This window comes from Argentina silus (genome assembly GCF_951799395.1).
Source record: "Argentina silus genome assembly, chromosome: 15".
Lineage (NCBI taxonomy): Eukaryota > Metazoa > Chordata > Actinopteri > Argentiniformes > Argentinidae > Argentina > Argentina silus.
The window spans coordinates 5,824,269-5,841,971 of record NC_139669.1 but is presented as its reverse complement, the minus strand read 5'-3'; the positions used below and the strand labels follow the sequence as shown (position 1 = coordinate 5,841,971).

General features: G+C 43.5%; 2 protein-coding genes across 3 annotated transcripts in view; one reads left to right on the top strand and one right to left on the bottom strand.

Annotated features, from left to right (window-relative positions):
* The first annotated feature begins 595 nt into the window (after nt 1-595).
* On the top strand, nt 596-15,137 carry ergic1 (endoplasmic reticulum-golgi intermediate compartment 1). 2 transcript variants are annotated; one of them, XM_083686639.1, is made up of 10 exons: nt 596-722; nt 4,488-4,549; nt 7,093-7,165; nt 7,778-7,872; nt 10,179-10,303; nt 11,806-11,910; nt 12,063-12,123; nt 12,401-12,501; nt 13,080-13,202; nt 13,743-15,137. In XM_083686639.1, the coding sequence occupies exons 1-10, from the start codon at nt 703-705 to the stop codon at nt 13,848-13,850; spliced, it is 873 nt and encodes a 290-aa protein (XP_083542765.1). In that variant the 5' UTR covers nt 596-702; the 3' UTR covers nt 13,851-15,137. The 2 variants fall into 2 exon arrangements, with proteins under 2 accessions (XP_083542765.1, XP_083542764.1); XM_083686638.1 differs by having other exon boundaries at nt 12,060-12,123.
* Nucleotides 15,138-16,041: 904 nt separating this feature from the next.
* flt4 (fms related receptor tyrosine kinase 4) overlaps nt 16,042-17,703 on the bottom strand; it is a 39,666-nt gene continuing 38,004 nt past the window's right edge. The window contains exons 28-30 of the mRNA XM_083686510.1: nt 17,499-17,616; nt 17,248-17,336; nt 16,042-16,758 (exon numbers count right to left, since the gene is read on the bottom strand). Of these exons, the coding sequence (XP_083542636.1) occupies nt 16,539-16,758; nt 17,248-17,336; nt 17,499-17,616 (427 nt within the window). The 3' untranslated portion in view covers nt 16,042-16,538. The remainder of the gene's footprint in view (nt 16,759-17,247; nt 17,337-17,498; nt 17,617-17,703) is intronic.

The window sequence follows — 17,703 nt, the reverse complement described above, 5'->3', positions numbered from 1 at the left end:
GAAGCGGTCCACTGATGTCAGTTAGACCTCATATAGCCTCTTTTGCCCTATTTGACTAATATCTGCCTAAAAACCAGACCCAAACTAAACTGCTTATAACATTAGAAATATGATGATCAGATGCAAAAGCAGTATTCCATTTGATAGGTCACACCTTGATGTTTTGTGTGGATATGCTCAGATCATAGTTCAGAATAACATACTACACATGACGAGATAAAGTAATCAATAATGAAATTAATACTCAAATTAAAGCAGAATTTGGGCCCAATGATGGGCCCGTCCGGCTTAAGAGATTTCCTGCATCTGTACCAGGCTACCTTAGTTTCCTAAAAAAAATAGTTATGAATGAATTAGTTAATTTTGCATGTGTTTATGTATGATATTATTATTCATAAGCTACATATAAAAGGTTTTTTTTTATTTAGCCATTAAAACTTAATAATAACAATCCCTGTCATAACCATCGATCAAAGTACAAACAAGGAGGCATAATGATGCTGGTCCTGGAAGTACAAAACGGAAGCAGAATCATACAACCAGGAAACCTTTTTGACCAATCGGGTTGTGCAAAGCGTCCTAAGCTGACGTCACCCTGGGATCGATGAACAACCGGTAGGATTGAAGAGAACCTTTTGGTTGAGCGTGCGTTCTCCCATTTATTGAATTATTCAATATTTCCCTGTAAAACTTGCAAACACCATGCCTTTCGATGTTAGGAGGTGAGTAGAGAACTTCAGTTCGTCATTCGTTGGTTACATGACACGCGTAATAATTTAACGTTTTTTTGTGTGCAGATGAATCAGATGGAGAAACCCTATTCTCAAGTTCGCTAGCCAACAAGTTAGCGGCAAGATACATTGTTGCAAAATTGTTCCCACTAGATTGTAGTCAGTGGTTCACATGAAACTATTGTGTTGCCAATGAATAGGCTACACTGCCCCTGCTTGTAAGCTTTTTCTGAAGTTTATCCCCCATGCATGCAGACAGTTTTGATGGCCTAACCTGAAGAAGTACCCTGAGATATTTTTTTCAATGAAGCCGAAAAATGATGGAAGATTATAATCCTATAGAAGTTAAATCCACTATTTTGCAAGTTGCGAATAATATGAATGTATTAACTGTTAATTTCCATATAGCTTATGCTTTTATAATAATAAAAAAAAACATCTTCTCTGTGCCAGACACTCATGGTAATGAGTCATGTGCCAATTCACTATTCTAAGTGTGGGTCATCATGGCTTGTTTCCTCAATGATTTGATCAATGATTTGATCAGTTGCTAAACGTTACTAAACAGTAAACAATCTATTTAGTGTTTATGCAGTTCTGGGATTATTGCAATCAAACGTATAGTGATTTAGGCCGACAGCTTTAGAGATACTGCAGTTACACACCCTTGTATGTAAATAAAGAACAGGATATGCAGCCACATCCATTCATTCCTTATCTAGATTGGACGTGCAGGAGTTTGTCAAACATAAGTTGCGAAATGTATCACCACTGCCAGCTATGCTCACAACAAACAGAAAATATTGTCACATGTTCAGAGCAAAACGTCATCATACGTGCCGCCTACCTCCTGTGAAGACCAGAGAAAAATTTATTATGAAGTTTGGATTTGCACAGCTGACTATAATCTGACTATAACTATAAAGGGGTGACCTGGAAAGTCCGCAACGCAAGTCTTCATCTTAGCATTTACACTGTTGAGCATAAATCAGGACCCCTCTCATACAGTAAGACAATTTATGGAATGCGAAAACATTTTCTCTTGATATTTTGTTGATGTTTTTGATACATTTACATTTGATATCTGTTCAGATAGATGGGAGTGCTCTGAGTAGGGTAGCTATGTACATACTGTATCTGGAGTTTTAAACACTTTTACAGACTATTTTCTGTAAGAGAATAATATAAAAAATAATATGCTATAAAATAATAATAATAATAATATAATATATAATAATATGCTCCAAATATTAGGATATTCCATAATATTAAATATTGGCCAATTCCTAGCTCTGAGTGCGGCCTACAGGTCAAAACACTGGATGACAGCAGCCATTAGTGACTATCCCCCTGGTAACCCACCGTTCTGGAACACAGCTGGGTCATGTGATGGTGATGTCACATATTGACGCTCAGTTGTTATCTTGCTGACTCTGAAGTTGTGATGTGCTCCTACTTCTTTGATGGTGAGGTGATGAAGCCACTTACTGAACAGATGCAGCATGATAGTGACATGTTGTGATGGGATGTGTTTTATGATGTTGTGCCGTGAAGTACTGCTCATCTGTCCTTCCAATAAGTACCTCGTTAAACCACATCATCTCTCACTTAGGAGAAATTTCTTCCAACCAGTCATTATGAAAGTTTACTCAGCTATCAGTGAATCTACCACTCTCTGACTGATTACCTCAGTGTACTCAATTTACTCAGTTTAACCGATCATGAGCTTTCGTTATGAGCTTTCATTTCATGCTTATGCCTGGCCTGAGAGCTGATGGGACACGATGTCCCTGATTGGAAGGCCCGGGCCCTTCTCGGAACACAGAAGAGAACAGCTGGGGATGATGGAGAAAAAGGTGTGATTCAGGATATTGCAAAAGCAGTGATGGATCTGGGGCTGAACACTGAAGGGTCAATATTTGGCTTTGTGAATACAAAATGTTCTATACTCAGTCTTAGTCATTGTGTATGTGTGAGAGAGGGAGGGAGAAGGAGAGGGAGATGGAGAGTCAGACGGTTTAGCCCAATTCCTTAGGAAATTTGACTTAGAACTAGCAACTATATTCCGTCAGCAACGTTAGTGGAACTCCGCCCACCGGCCTTAATGTTGCCAGTTGTTGTGCATCGCTGAGCTTGACCTAGCTACCTGCCCTTTATCCTGGCAACCTGAGCTAGAAAAACACACTTGAGCTCTCACTAAACACTAACCAATTCCATTTTAGCCACACAGAATTTGGATGCAAGTGTAAGAGCCTCATGTATTCTAACAGAGAGTTGGTTTAGGATGTGTCTCATTGGTTTAATGTGACTTCCTTTTCTTAATATAAATGATATGCCGTTTAGCTGACGCTTTCATCCAAAGCGACTCACAGTAAATTTTTGGTATTTTTCATTGTGTCCTCTCATTAATAACTCGTGAGAAGATTTGCCAGCAGTGTAAGCAGTATGGCTTTGAACTGTTTGGATCTGTCAGGTCAATGCAGATGAGAAAAGAATGACACTGTGAACAATTGAGAAACAGCCTGCCAGGAAGTGTGGCCAGTCAGTCATGACCCATCATCCTCTGGTACAGTACGGCCCTCTCTCTAAGGGCAGAGCTAACCGCTCACACACACACACACACACACATCACAGGGGTTAAGTATGCCCTCCGCATCCTGTCAGCTCAGGACACAATGATCCTAATACTAATCAGGACGTGGAAGGAGGAGGGAGGGAGAGGGAGGGGGGTTGAAGGAGTAAGGGAGGGGGGAGGTAGTGAGAGAGAGAGAGAGAGAGAGCGAGGGGGACGTACTGTAAGGCGAAGCAGTGGGTGCGTAAAGCGGGACGTAACAGCAGGGGTATGGGCCTGGACAGGAAGCCCTCCCTCCCACTTCCTCCCCCTCCCTGCATTGCGTCAGCTGTGTTATTTTACTGGCAGCACTTTGTGTAAGAAATGTGCACAGATGTGGATGTTTTGGGAGAGGGAGGGGGGATGAGATGAGAAGAGGAGTGGGTGGAGTTTCAGGGAGCCAGTGATGGAGTTTGTGTTGAAAATATTTCAATGCCGAAAAAGGGCAGGGTTAAGACCATTCAGAGCTTGTGAGCCTGAATAGTTTTGCTGTTGAGTAGCAGCAAAGTTTTATTTTTTTTCACTCCCCAAATAGGCAATACTGAGGAATCCTGTCAAAGGAGGAGGTTCAGTGAGATATAGTCATCGGTTTTTGATTCATTATTTTGTTTCCGTACCAATCCACTTTGCCAAGAGAAACATTCTTAAATAAATACAATTTAAATAAACATAAGCATTTGACAGCCACCAAATTCTGAACTTACTTTCACTTGCAGTGTTGCGTGTATAGAGAGAGAGAGAGTGATACACACACACACACACACACACACACACACACACACTCTGTCTGTCTGTCTGTCCGTCTCTGTCTCAGTGAAGGCTGTATGTGTGTTGTGTCTCTGTATGTGTTTTGAGGTCCGTAGGTCCCTTATCTGGGTCAGAGCTCCAGTTGAGGAATGCAAAGAAAGGGATGTAAACTCCCGTAAGATAAAACAGGCCTGTGTGTGTTCCGCTGGCTGTCTGGGCCTGTTTGTCATGGCTGCGTTCCAGAGCTAACATTCCAGTGCTCTTCTGTAATACCGCACGGCCTGCTGGGTACAGAATGTGCTCTGAGACTCTCGTTCCAGCACATTGTGTTTACTTTTTCTTCCTTTTTCCCCCCTCACTGATCCATCCCTTTTTCTTTTCTTTTCTCCTCTCCTCAGGTTGGATATCTACAGGAAAGTACCCAAAGACCTCACCCAGCCCACATACACAGGAGCTTGCAGTAAGTAGCCCGTAGTCAGTTGGGGAGGGGTTACCTGACCTTATTACCTGTATGCTCTTCCTGGTATAAGGAGGGGTTGCCTGTCATAATTGCCTCTCAATTAAATGGGCTTTTAAGTCAAGGAGTGGGTCAAATCTAGGTTAGGGCAACCAGCCAATAGTGAACAGGTACTTCTCAAAGGGGGCGGTTACCCGTCATTGTAGTGTGTAAGTATGTTAATTATCACCTCCACCCCCATGCTCTCGAGACCTGTCAGACCAGTGCAATCTTTGTCTTTGTTGTCACATTTTCCGGTTCATCATCAAGCTGTCGATGTGTCACCGTCCATGACATTGATTATTCATTGCTTCCTATTTTAAGTATGTGAAGATATTGTTTGTTACCTAATCAGTGACTAGTATTCATTCATCATTTCCCCCAACCCTGATGACACTACAGTATGCTAACCGTAACCCTTACACAACTGTAGGTTTTGTTCTTTGACATTACCAAAGGAACGTCTCCTGCTGATGGCACTGAATAAGTCCACCTCTCCCTTGTCCTCTTATATGCTTGGTGGAACTTCTTATACTTATTCAATCCCTCTAAATCCACACAAACATTCCTGAGGGTCCGTCTGTAGCAAGACACAGTTTCAGTTTCCTAATCAATGACTCGTATTGATTTGTCATCGCCCCCGACCCTGATGACACTACAGGATGCTAACTCTAACCCTTATGCAACGCTAGCTTTTGTTCTTTGACATTATCAAAGGTCTCCTGCTGATGTCACTGAATGAGTCTTGCTCCAGACGGACCCTCAGGAATGTTTCTGTGGATTTATAGGGATTGAATAAGTACAACAAATTCCACCCAGCATATAAGAGTACAAGGTAGAAGGGGAGTTATTCATGGTATTGCTAATACCAATCCATCCTTTCAGACCTATTACCGTTGCCTAGGGGTGGATTGGATATTGGGTAACTGTTATTGGTTTTCCCAGCAGGGACACTCACATTATGGCATGTCTGACTCCACAGGCAACCACAAACAGACCCTCCCTCCCTCTTAAAAGGCTAAATATTTGACCCTTTGTTATTTTTTAGGACTGAATTCCACTGGGTTCACCTTGAGGGTTTTTCTTAGACAATGGACATGCCGAGTTAGTTCAGAACCAAAGCTTGGGACAACAGACTACACGGATGCTGCTGTACTCATGCGTGATACTGGATGAACGCACGTAGAGACGATTGATTTTCCTCGGACCCGGGTCTAGTTACAGTACACTGATGATAAAAATGCAAATGCTTTGTTAGCTCATACGCGAGCTGATCTGAACACATCCATTTAGGCCAGCTATATTTAGACGGAACGTTTCGTGGGGCATTGAGAAAGATGTCTGGTGATCAATATTTCCATTGATGGTTACTGTAAGAGATTAGTAACCTGACCCTCCTTCTATTATAAGCCCTTTCCAGGAACAGGACTTTTCAAGCCTGGGAGAAATTAGGTATCCTGTGATGAACCTGATTGGTGACCTATGTGTCATAACGACACTCCCTATTGTTTGTGTCTTGGTTAAACACTACCTCCTGTAACCCTCACAAAACCACCGGTTGGCCAATGACGCGCTCTCAACCGCAAGATCACGTGACTACAGAATCCTAGGAGCCACATAAACAAGCCTCACCTGCTGAGTGAGAGCTTTCTGACTCAGTCTAGTCACATGATTGCCATGGTAACTCACACCGGTAGACCTCAGTTGCGCAGACATGGATCAGTTACTCCTATATTTAACTGTGTAAACACATATAGGTGTTAGGTTTGAATCTGGAAGCGTGTGTGTTTTGAAGGACTAGAAACAAGGGGCAGCGTGTTGAAATATACACCCTGAAAGCCACTTCTTCATTTCAGTTTTAGTTTTTTTCCCCTTTGGCTCAACTTCAAATAGAGTGTGTATTACTGTTTATGCTTGGTTCAACATCCTAATTTGGTGTCTTCCTTAACGAAAGGGACTGATTCCTCCAAAGCTAAGCACTTTAAGGGAAGCCATTTTAGCTAGAGGCGATGATCAGCATGAAAGCTTGGCTCAGGAAACCAAAAATGACCGGTTTGAATGACGCTTTCAGCATGAGCTCAACAGTCTCAAAGCAGATATGTCGTAATGGCTGCCTTATGTCAGTATTAAGGAGTAATCACTACAGGAGGGTCTTTAAAAACAGCATAATGGCAGGGCTCACACCACCAGTAAAACACTGCTATTTAGAGAACATTTTTATGACTGGGTAGTGATTTCATTGATGTGAATAGCTTAGGTCAGTGTTTTTCCAAATGGTGGGTCATGGCTCATTTGTAGTGAGCTATGCCTTGAAACATTAGCTTTAATCAGTCCGCCTTCTCGAGACGATTCCAAACCCTTTTAGGTAGGTCATCATAGCCCAAAACCATTTGTTTACCACTGGCTTAAGTAGGGTCTGGTTGTGGGCTAGCTGTGTGCCCAGTAGAGTGAACAATATCTAACAGTGTGACTCTTTCTCCCTCCTGTCATCCTCTCTTCCTCTACAGTCTCCATCCTCTGCTGTGTCTTCATGCTCTTCCTGTTCCTGTCCGAACTAACGGGATTCATAGCCACTGAAATGTAGGTGCCTTACTCCCCCTCCCCCCCACACCACACCACACACAATACCCAAATGACCATAATCACGTAATGTCTTGTCATCGAAAACATTACCACCTACGCACAGTAAATGTCCTCAGCCAATACACAGTTACACACGTAACTACTAAATCATGAACAAGGATGTTCTCATTATCATATCTGCGGCGCAAGTGTCGTAACCAACAAATGGAGTCAATTTTCGCACAGGATATTGGCTTTGTGTCTGCGTCAACCTCTCTGAGCTGTGAAGGTTTGACCGTGGGTGGAGGGAATGAGAGGAAGGAAATTAGATTGACAAAGATGTACAAAATGCAATTTTCTTGAAAATGTCGACAACATTAACATTTTGGGTACAAAATGGACCTACATGGACAAAAATGGCTATTACATAAAAAGTTGAACTTGTTTTCAGATTCTGGTTTTCCACCATAAACATGAACATCTGTTGTTACTTGACTTCTGTTTGTCTGTGTATAAGTGTTCATGAATAATATTAAATATTGTATAAACTATATATAATTGTGTCTAACCATTTCTCTCTCTCTCTCTCTCTCTCTCTCTCTCTCTCTCTCTCTCTCCCTCCCTCTGTAGAGTAAATGAGCTGTATGTGGATGACCCAGATAAGGACAGTGGGGGGAAGATAGAAGTGAGTTTAAACATCAGTTTGCCAAACTTACACTGTGATTGTGAGTATATATACATAAATACACCTCTCACTGTCATCCATTGTATTGCTGTGCCTGAATCTGAATGTACTTAACTTAACTGAACGTCCTTAACTTATATTACTGCCTTTGGTATCTTGGTGATCCAATTCATTGTTTTATGACATGTTGTTGCCTTAAACATGATGCCCGAGATATCCAACTGTATTGCCAAACAAGATATGAACATGGTTCATTGACCTCACTGTATATGACGGTATGAATGTTGAGCAATTCTAGATAATGTCACACCCTAATCTGACCTCAGCCTGTTTTCTATTCACACACAACAAAGTATCATGGCCCATATCTGACACACAGTTGCTTTTGTTGAGGGCTGTTCTGTGATGTCAGAACTGGGCAGGCCTAGTGAGCCTCGCAAGGATAGAGACCAGTCACTTGTTATTCCCTGCTCATGACTCCCCTCAGAAACTATGCATGTCCAATGACAAATCACAGAGGCAACTATAATGAACACACTCACTCACTCACACACACACACACACACACACACACACACACATCCTCACACACATGCCCAACACCCATCCAGCACAGAAAACAGGGAAATTAGTTTGTCCACTCCAAAAATGGAAAGGCTAATAGAACAGTGTGTGTGTGTGCGTGTGTGCGTTCCTCTGGCATCCAGACACACAGCTGCGAAGCATGTGTTTAAAAAGAAAGACGTCACTCACATCGTGCTGAAACAAAGAGTCCCTGCATAATATAATAATATAATACAGATGTGCCATTTAGCTGACGCTTTTATCCAAAGCGACTTACATTGCAGTGGGTGCATACATTTCAGTATTTATGGTCCCAGCGGGAATCAAACTCACAACCTAAGTGTTGTTAGTGCCAGGCTCTACCAATCTAGCCCTGTACTCCTCCTATCTACCGCGAAAGGTCATTTATGAATGTATGTGTGTATGGTGCTGTATGTTTACACTCATTCACCCTTTCAGCACTGCAATGTTAACGACACAGTGTTGAACAGCCAAACCCGTTGGACTGAACTGAATGCATGTTCCTCGTGCCGTCTTTCACATGGTCTTGGCACATCTTGCTCGGCAATTACGATTGCAATTATTAACAGTTTTGAGGTGATGTACTGTTATCTTACAAACTTTGTTGTTGTTGCTGTTGTTCCGTGCAATACAAGCAGGATGAATCCATTTCATCACGGACGGCTGGTGTTTCCATCTGTTAACTCAGTATCGTCCTCTCCCATTGCTGCTGCTTTTCCATGGTTAGGCCCTGCCTCCCTACAACGACCTTTACAGATACAATTTCAAGCCACGACTGGTTGTGTGACCTCATGGAAAATCTGAAATGACAACAATTTACCCTGGAAGCACTTGCTTTACATGGAGAAGGGTGCATACGTTGATAAAGGTTAAGAGCTTAAAAAAGAGAAACCACTCCCACGTAGATCCAGTATCCATCCATCCATCCATCCATCCGTCTATGCGCTGTATTTTGGGAGTGTAGCTTGTTTGAGCTTGGATGGATTTGGACTTGGTCGTCTCGAATGTCAAAGGTCAGACAGCATGTGACACCAGACACCAGGTCCACCAGACATCCACCAGACTCCCCTCTCCACTCCACCTCCCACCCCACTGACGGGCTGCTGAAATAGGCTCATGTCCTGCCAACGTGTCAGCCTAGATCAGTCCCAGCAGGGTTGGGGATAGAAGAGGGGGGGGGGGGGGGGGGGAGGGGGGGAGAGACACATAGTAAAGGGGGAGGGAGAGAGATGGAGAGGCAGACAGAGGAGGTGGAAAAACACAGGGAGGGCCTGGCTAGCCTGGGTAGCCGGGGTAAGAGCCAGCCCTGCAGAGACGGCACTTTGCTGCTGATCCTTTTGAGACTGTGGTTCCCACACGATTGGTGGCAGTTTTAAGACTGGGGTCCCAGCTAGAAAACACTTGTTTGTGTTTACTTGGTGCACAAGACGACTACTCTGTTGCTTCTGTGCGAAGCACTATGTAACGGTTGTAGCACTGTTGTATCAACCTAAAGAGCCTATTTGTTCCTCAGTCTCCGCCTCTAGCTGCCCATGGTTGCTTCCTGTGGGGTGTTTTTGTGTACATTGACTACCTTGGTCTCCAACAGAGATGGTCTGTGCTCTCACTATGCGCTCTCTCTCTCTCTCTCTCTCTCCCCCCCTCTCTCTCCTTCTACCCCCCCCCCCCCCCCCCCCCCCCCCCCACACACCCCTCCTATTTTTTTCCCTTCTTCCTCTCTCTTCCCTCCCTCTATCCATCCCATCCATCTCACCCTGTCAGTGGTGGGTTTGGACATCCAGGATGAGATGGGCCGTCATGAGGTGGGCCACATCGACAACTCCATGAAGGTGCCTCTGAATAACGGCTACGGCTGCCGTTTCGAGGGAGAGTTCACCATCAACAAAGTACGTCCGCATGACCTCACGACGACGCACGCCAACGGGGCAGCTCCGTTTGAAGAGTTCCCCGTTTGATTTTACATTTATGGCATTTACCAGACGCCTTTATCCAAAGCAACTTACAACAAATACATTTGTTTAAGTAAGTGAATCATCTATCCAACAGTCGTCATAAGACAAAGTAATCAATGCTCACACCAGGGGCCATTGGCAGTCGTTTTTTATTTTTGTATTATTATTTATTAACAGGAGAGAACTCGTACAGGGGGGGTAGTGGGGGTGAAGAGGTCTTTAGGAAGGACTGTTAAGATGTAGCCTGAAGAGATGGGTTTTCAATCTACGGCGGAAGTGGATAAGAGGGGGGGTGCTTTACCCCATGTGTACCCTATTAACAGCATTAGGATGGAACCCAATAAGAAGTGAATAAGAAGTATTGTCTCATGACCCTGGATCATGAGGAGCTTATAACAGGGGTGTATAACAGAAGGGTTGAAGGCTACCTACGCAATTCTCCCAATCAGAATTGAGTTATGGGGGGCGCTCAGTGGCGTAGCACATTAATGCGCTTACCACGTAATCGCAAAGTTCCTGGTTCGATTCCGACCCTCGACCTATCTTGCATGTCATCCCTCCTCTCTCTCTCCCCCCCCATCCTTCCTGTCAATCTCTACTGTCTCTATCCCAATAAACGCAGAAATGCCCTAAAAACATATATTTAAAGAAGTGCAGAAGTATTGTCTCGTGACCCTGGATCATGAGGAGCTTATAACAGGGTTGTATAACAGAAGGGTTGAACTACTGCTATGTAAGAGGCGTGCTACTCTCCTACGCATTTCTCCCAGTCAGAATTGAGTTATGGTTAAAATGCTGCAGGATCTGGAGGGCTTCCAGAGCCTGGCCTTTAAAGGCCTCTTTGTCTCACTACCAACTCTTTTTAAAAAAAATATATATATATATATATATGTTTTGAGGGCATTTCTGCTTTTATTGGGATAGAGACAGTAGAGATTGACAGGAAGGATGAGAGAGAGAGAGGAGGGATGACATGCAAGATAGGTCGAGGGTCGGAATCGAACCAGGAACCTTGCGATTACGTGGTAAGCGCATTAGTGTGCTACGCCACTGAGCGCCCCGAGCCCCGGCCTTTAAAGGCCTCTTTGTCCCACTCGCATCTCCAACGTCACTCTCTCTCTCGCCAGGACATTTAAAATGATTAGCCCAACGGTTTAAACGTTAAACAGCTTCATTGAGTTAAACACAACCTGAATTTGGGAGAATCACGGATAATCATCAGTGCAGTTAAAACAACAGAAAATGGTTTATCGTTGTTTATAGGTTTGATCTTCTTGTACGTCAGGGCCGTTTAGTGGACGGTACGACAGTAACAGACAGAAGGGGACGGGACACGTTTGATGTGACAGGGTCATCCGCTATCTAATAGTGAATCTGACTCCCGGGGTTTCTGACCTCTCCTTCCTATTGGCTGTGTGATTGTTCTACCGATCCAGGTACCGGGGAATTTCCACGTGTCGACACACAGCGCCACAGCCCAGCCCCAGAGCCCAGATATGACCCACATCATTCACAAGCTTGCCTTCGGCGATAAGCTCACAGTGAGTACAATCTATTCAGCTCCTGACTATCTGACGTCCTATCAACCCCAACACACACACACACACACACACACACACACACACACACACACACACACAGGCAATGGAGAGCCAGCTGGGTGAAATTCCTGTCTCTTTCATTTGTCAAGCAGGTACACAATGTCCAAGGAGCCTTCAACGCTTTAGGAGGGGCTGACAGGCTCGGGTCAAACCGTACGTATGCCTTTTCTGTCTCTGCTGGTTTGTTGGTGTTGAGATGTGTGTCACTGGAGCGTGGTAGTGGGCTGACGGTTTATCAGGGGTGTGTGAAAGAGAGACACCTAGTGGAAAAATACGTACAAATTGAACATTTGAATACAAAAGGTTTCCAGAACTTTTGTAAGATACCATTGTAGCCATGACTCATTTCAGGATTAACAAGTACATTGATATTTATCCAGTCAGCATGAGTAAACTGTTTATTTATTTATTTATGTATTTATTTTTTCAGCTCTGGCCTCCCATGACTACATACTGAAGATCGTCCCGACAGTTTATGAAGATCTGGCGGGAAAACAGAGATTCTCTTACCAGTATACCGTAGCCAACAAGGTAGGGTGTTGTACTGGAGTAGTTGGTTTTTCACTCACATTGTTGCCTTTTACATAGTTACCAGTAAGTACACACATTACTGGTATGAGAGTGTAGCTATGTTTACATGGACTAGCCTTCTTCATCGCCATGGCTGCCTACCACTTGACCTGTCCATTCACCTGGAAGCAGATGCTCACCCAGAAGGACTGGAAAAGCTCTTAAGTGGCAACAAACCATAAAGCCAGACTCCCTAGAATTCCTAGAATCCCTCTTGATTGGCACCCGAGAGTCAAAATACGTGACCATGACAGCCTAACTCATGGCGACAAGGCTCCGTGTCTGGGCATGGTTTTGATTTGTATCTTTTCCTTTTACCTTCAATCATTCAGATAAGAGCCATTAAGATAAAATCACTCAAGTCAAGAGAGACCTCCAAGACAGCAACAGTTTTACAAATGATAACAAACATGAAACGCATTGAAATTACACATTAAAATCGGTAAAAACGGTATCGTATGATGTCACATTAAAATCAAACGGTATCGTATGATGTCACATTAAAACCAAACGGTATTGTATGATGTCTCGCCCCTCAGGAGTACGTAGCCTATAGCCACACAGGCAGGATCATCCCGGCCATCTGGTACCGCTACGACCTCAGTCCAATCACAGTCAAGTACACGGAGAGGAGACAGCCCCTCTACCGCTTTATCACCACGGTGAGTCACCAGGGGGTATCTATGTTACGTAGATCCTTGGGAGTAGGTAGAAGTTGATGGAAGTCACTGATACAGGTTTAGATATATATTCATCCCCCTTATGGTTAATGTTAGCATTGGGGTGTAGGCTAATGTTAGCATTGGGGTGTAGGTTAATGTTAGCATTGGGGTGGAGGTTAATGTTAGAATTGGTTCAGGGTAATTTATGCCTCGAGCAAATGTTTGAGTCACACACTAGATATGTGGCATATGGTGTTTGTTATCTAACCAAGACTTAATACATTGAAGATGAAGAAGATGACTACACTTATCATGTGAATGTGAGTCAGAGGTTTAGTTAGTGACTCACGAGGCAAAATTGTCCCTCTACACCCGTTCCTTCATGTTTCAAAGTGGAGCGCAAATGTTATGTTCTATGCTCCAGGCTAATAAACCTTAAGAAACATAGATCAGACGTATAGCTAGACTTACAGCCCAGGAAGTGAGAGAGTGGAAACTGTGCTGGGTGGAAAGACTGACCTGTTGAGCTGTTCCTCCCAGATCTGTGCCATCATCGGGGGAACGTTTACAGTGGCAGGCATCATCGACTCCTGTATATTCACCGCCTCTGAGGCCTGGAAGAAGATTCAGATAGGGAAGTTGTCCTGAAGACCAGGAACTAGGACCACATGTCTTATTTATACCATGGATGCTAGCCTGCTACACAGATATGCTAACTGCTTTAGCTAACTCTGTCTGCCAATACCACGACAAAGCAGCTAGCTAAAGCCCAAACAGATCTGGGTACCAGGCTACGTGAGTGCATCTCAATGGTCTAAACTTCCTTCCCTTGTCTCCTAGTCTTCATCTGCACTATTTGCTTTCAACTGTCCAGCATGCAAATGTCACCAGAGTAGATGAAGAAAAGGAGGTGAGGAGAGGACGCCACCCTAGACTATTGAGATGCACCCTAAAACTCGCCGTATATTTCCCACACTACATTAGGGAATTGTCAACTGAAGGAATTGTCTGATGGTTTTGTATTTCACTTATACCTGTGCTTTGACATTGACTGAAATGAACTCTAATGTCCCAACACTTTTGTCATCAGATGTTCTCTTGTTACTCTCAAGCATTTTTGTCAAAAATAACATTTTGTACCTTGTGAAATGAAAGGCTGTCTCTGTCAAATGCAAAACACCAACATACAGGGATAGTTTCCCGGGCCAAGATTAAACCTAGTCCTGGACTAAAGACCATGTTCAATGAAGAATCTCCATTTGTTTACTAATCCAGGAGTAGGCATAATCTGTATCGGGGAAACCACCCCATAGTGATTCTATGACGGAACTTGATATTCTGTTCGGCCATTGGAAATATCATTTCCAGTATTTTTATACTCTGTTCAGTATGCTGAAACTGTCACTGCATTGAATGCATCCTTTATAGTTGTGACCTAGATAATGCCAGTAAATATAAGGTTCCTAAAGTTACTTCGACCAACCCAGCTGTTAAATGTCCTTGTGTCAAAACATGTTATGAGATTGTTTTTACTCTCAGACTTTCTTTTTCTACCAGCCTTCCCTCACAGAATATGGATGAGATGATGGATGTCTTTTGCCAAAAAAGAAGACTTGTATTTAGTTTCTTATGCTGTATTTTATAGTGTCTTTGAATGTTGTTCATTGTAATTGTTTGATAATCTGTATTGCTCAGTCCATGAAGTTGTTACTGATTTTTTTTTTTTCCTTTTTGTGGAGAGGGAACTGTCATGTAACGTTCCCTAACTATCTCATAGCTACCATAGCAACTCTTGATCAAGGACATTGATAAACATGATAAACATAGCACTCAAAGAATAGTATTTATAGTTTCTAGAGGTCATACATTTCCTGCCTACAGTCTCAAATGACTCTCCCATGCAACCTGTTCTATGAGTAAAGGTACAGACAACCAGATTGTGTTCTTTCTTCTTCATGGCAACAAAAAACCACTGACCTCAAACCATTCATCATTTCCCTTTATCTGGTACGGTGGGTCTATTCAATTGGGTAGAACAGTGAAATGAAACTATTATTTTACAGAAATGACACGTCTCTATTCCTAAAACAGACATGCTTGGTCAATTCGATACATTTAATCGGAACGTCCCAATGATAGAATTAGAAATGGAAATGGAACTACTTCTAATTTTGTGTGTGTGTGTCTGTCTGTCTGTGTGTGTGTGTGTGTGTCTGTCTGTCTGTCTGTCTGTCTGTCTGTCTGTGTGTGTCTGTCTGTCTGTGTGTGTGTGTGTCTGTATGCACATGTGCATGCTGAAATGTGGACTTTATCCCCCTAGTGCCAGCCTTCCCTTATCTAAAGCCCGTATCACACGTATCAGCTATCACCTATTATGACAGAGTGAGTGTGTATGTTTACCTTCACGCCCTCATATTCGTCATCACGCTGACTTGACTGTTCCGTCCTGATTGGGGCTGAAGTCATTCCCTTATTGTCTCCCCACTCCTCTGTTTACCTCCATCACCTCATTCCCGCAGTCATGGTTTTGTGTGTTTAAGGTGAGTAAGGTGCTCCCTGGGCAGTGAGTGGACTGATACCAAGACCATGGAAGGCTGACCTCACAAGAGTCTTGTTGTTTTTGGACTTAGGTCATTGCAGAGCATATGACTCTGGGTCATCATGGACATTGTTATCACAGTCAACTACATCACTGTCGTTCATGACCAATCCATCTCTCAGCTCAAGCAATTAAGTTTGGTTTACACAAATTATCTGAAAAACAATATCAACCACTACTTGTTCCTATAGGGTGCATACATTTCTATTCAAATAAATGTTAGCAAAATGTGAGACTTGACAAAAGAAGATATATTGCTTTATTTCTTCCCACAAAGGGCATATTTTTGTACAAATAAACAAAAGAAGCTTACTCTGGAGATAAAAGGTAAAAAAAGATGTAACTTTGAGTGATATAAAATACTTGGGGTTTGGATTTGACATAATGGTGCCACCCAGTGGCTGGTGAGGGAACGTCAGGCACATTTAGCTCAGTCCAGTTTGGGAGCAGCAGGCCAAGGGAAGAAGGGAGTTGGGTGCTGAGATGGGTGTGAGTTTAGTGTAGTATTCACCAACACAGGTCATAGAGATCTACAGGCTTTGCATGCTTTTGTTCCAGCTCAGCACAAACACCCCTGATTCATTATGATCAAGGTGTTAACGAGGTGACATTAAGGTGACTTAACAAAGTGCTGGGCTGGAGCAAAACCCCAACACACCCTGTGCCTCTCCAAGGCTGTGGTTGGCCGCCATCTGTAACGCCCCAGCTCCCGCCATTTTGAATTGGCCCACTGTGGATTACAGGTTGGAGGAGGCGGGGCAGTCGTCATCTGGCGAGGAGAAGAAGTCACACACCACTCCCTCCTCGGACAGCTGTCCGTACTCGTTGTTGTAGAAGGTCTGTCCTGAGAGCTGGCTGAGGAAGGCTGGCCGATGTCTGCTGCTGGCGGAGCTGCTGCTATGCCCCAAGGAACCATGGGAGGCCGCCAGACGCTCTGTACTCCTGCTGCTCTGATGGCTACAAACACAGACAGACAGACAAACAGACAGACAGACGGACACACAGACGGACAGACAGGCAGACAGACGGACACACAGACAGACGGACACACAGACGGACAGACAGGCAGACAGACAGACAGACGGACACATAGACAGACAGACAGACAGACAGACACACAGACGGACAGACAGACGCAGACATCTGTTATAGCCTGATAATGACTGCTCTTGTTGTTTCTTGTTAGTTGTTATTTGTGTAATACAGAAAGCCTTAATGATGTGAATTTGTAAACATTGCCATAGGCAATATTTTCACTTCCAGAAATCTTTTCATGAGCTCTTCAGATAATATGAGTGTTAAACAGTGGTGTTGGTTCGGTTTGTGTACAACATGAACAAAGTTGTTAACGAATTGTTAATATATGAAATACATTAACAAATAAATGACTGGAAATGAGAGATAGAGCAGTCTTTTTACGCTTTCTGACACTGTTGTAGTACTTGCCTGTTTGAGATGGCACTTCTGTGCTTGTGTTCGATTCTCTCAAATTCTTCTGATGCCAGCACCATTCCACTGTCTGTCTGATTGTCCTGCTAAGACATAATAACATGCAAGAAAAGGGAAGGTCAACCTTTTCATGGTGGCATAGTACTGCTAGACCTTATAATGAGGTCTAGCAGAGGAAAGCCTCTGTGAGGAAATGTCACCCGCTGTTTGACATTTGGCAGCGAGAAAGAGAAAGATAAAGAGCTTACGTGGTGCGCTTTATGAGAGCTCATCTCCAGAGGCAGCTCTTCGAATGTTTTCACTCGGGGTTGGCACTTTGATGACCCCACAAACACACACCCGGAGAATGGCACACAGTTGTAATACCTGTCGGTTGAAAGGGACAGACACTATCAGTAAGTCAGCTTTCTCATGTTTTGGGCATATGTTTTGAAAAGCTAACCTGGTAGCACT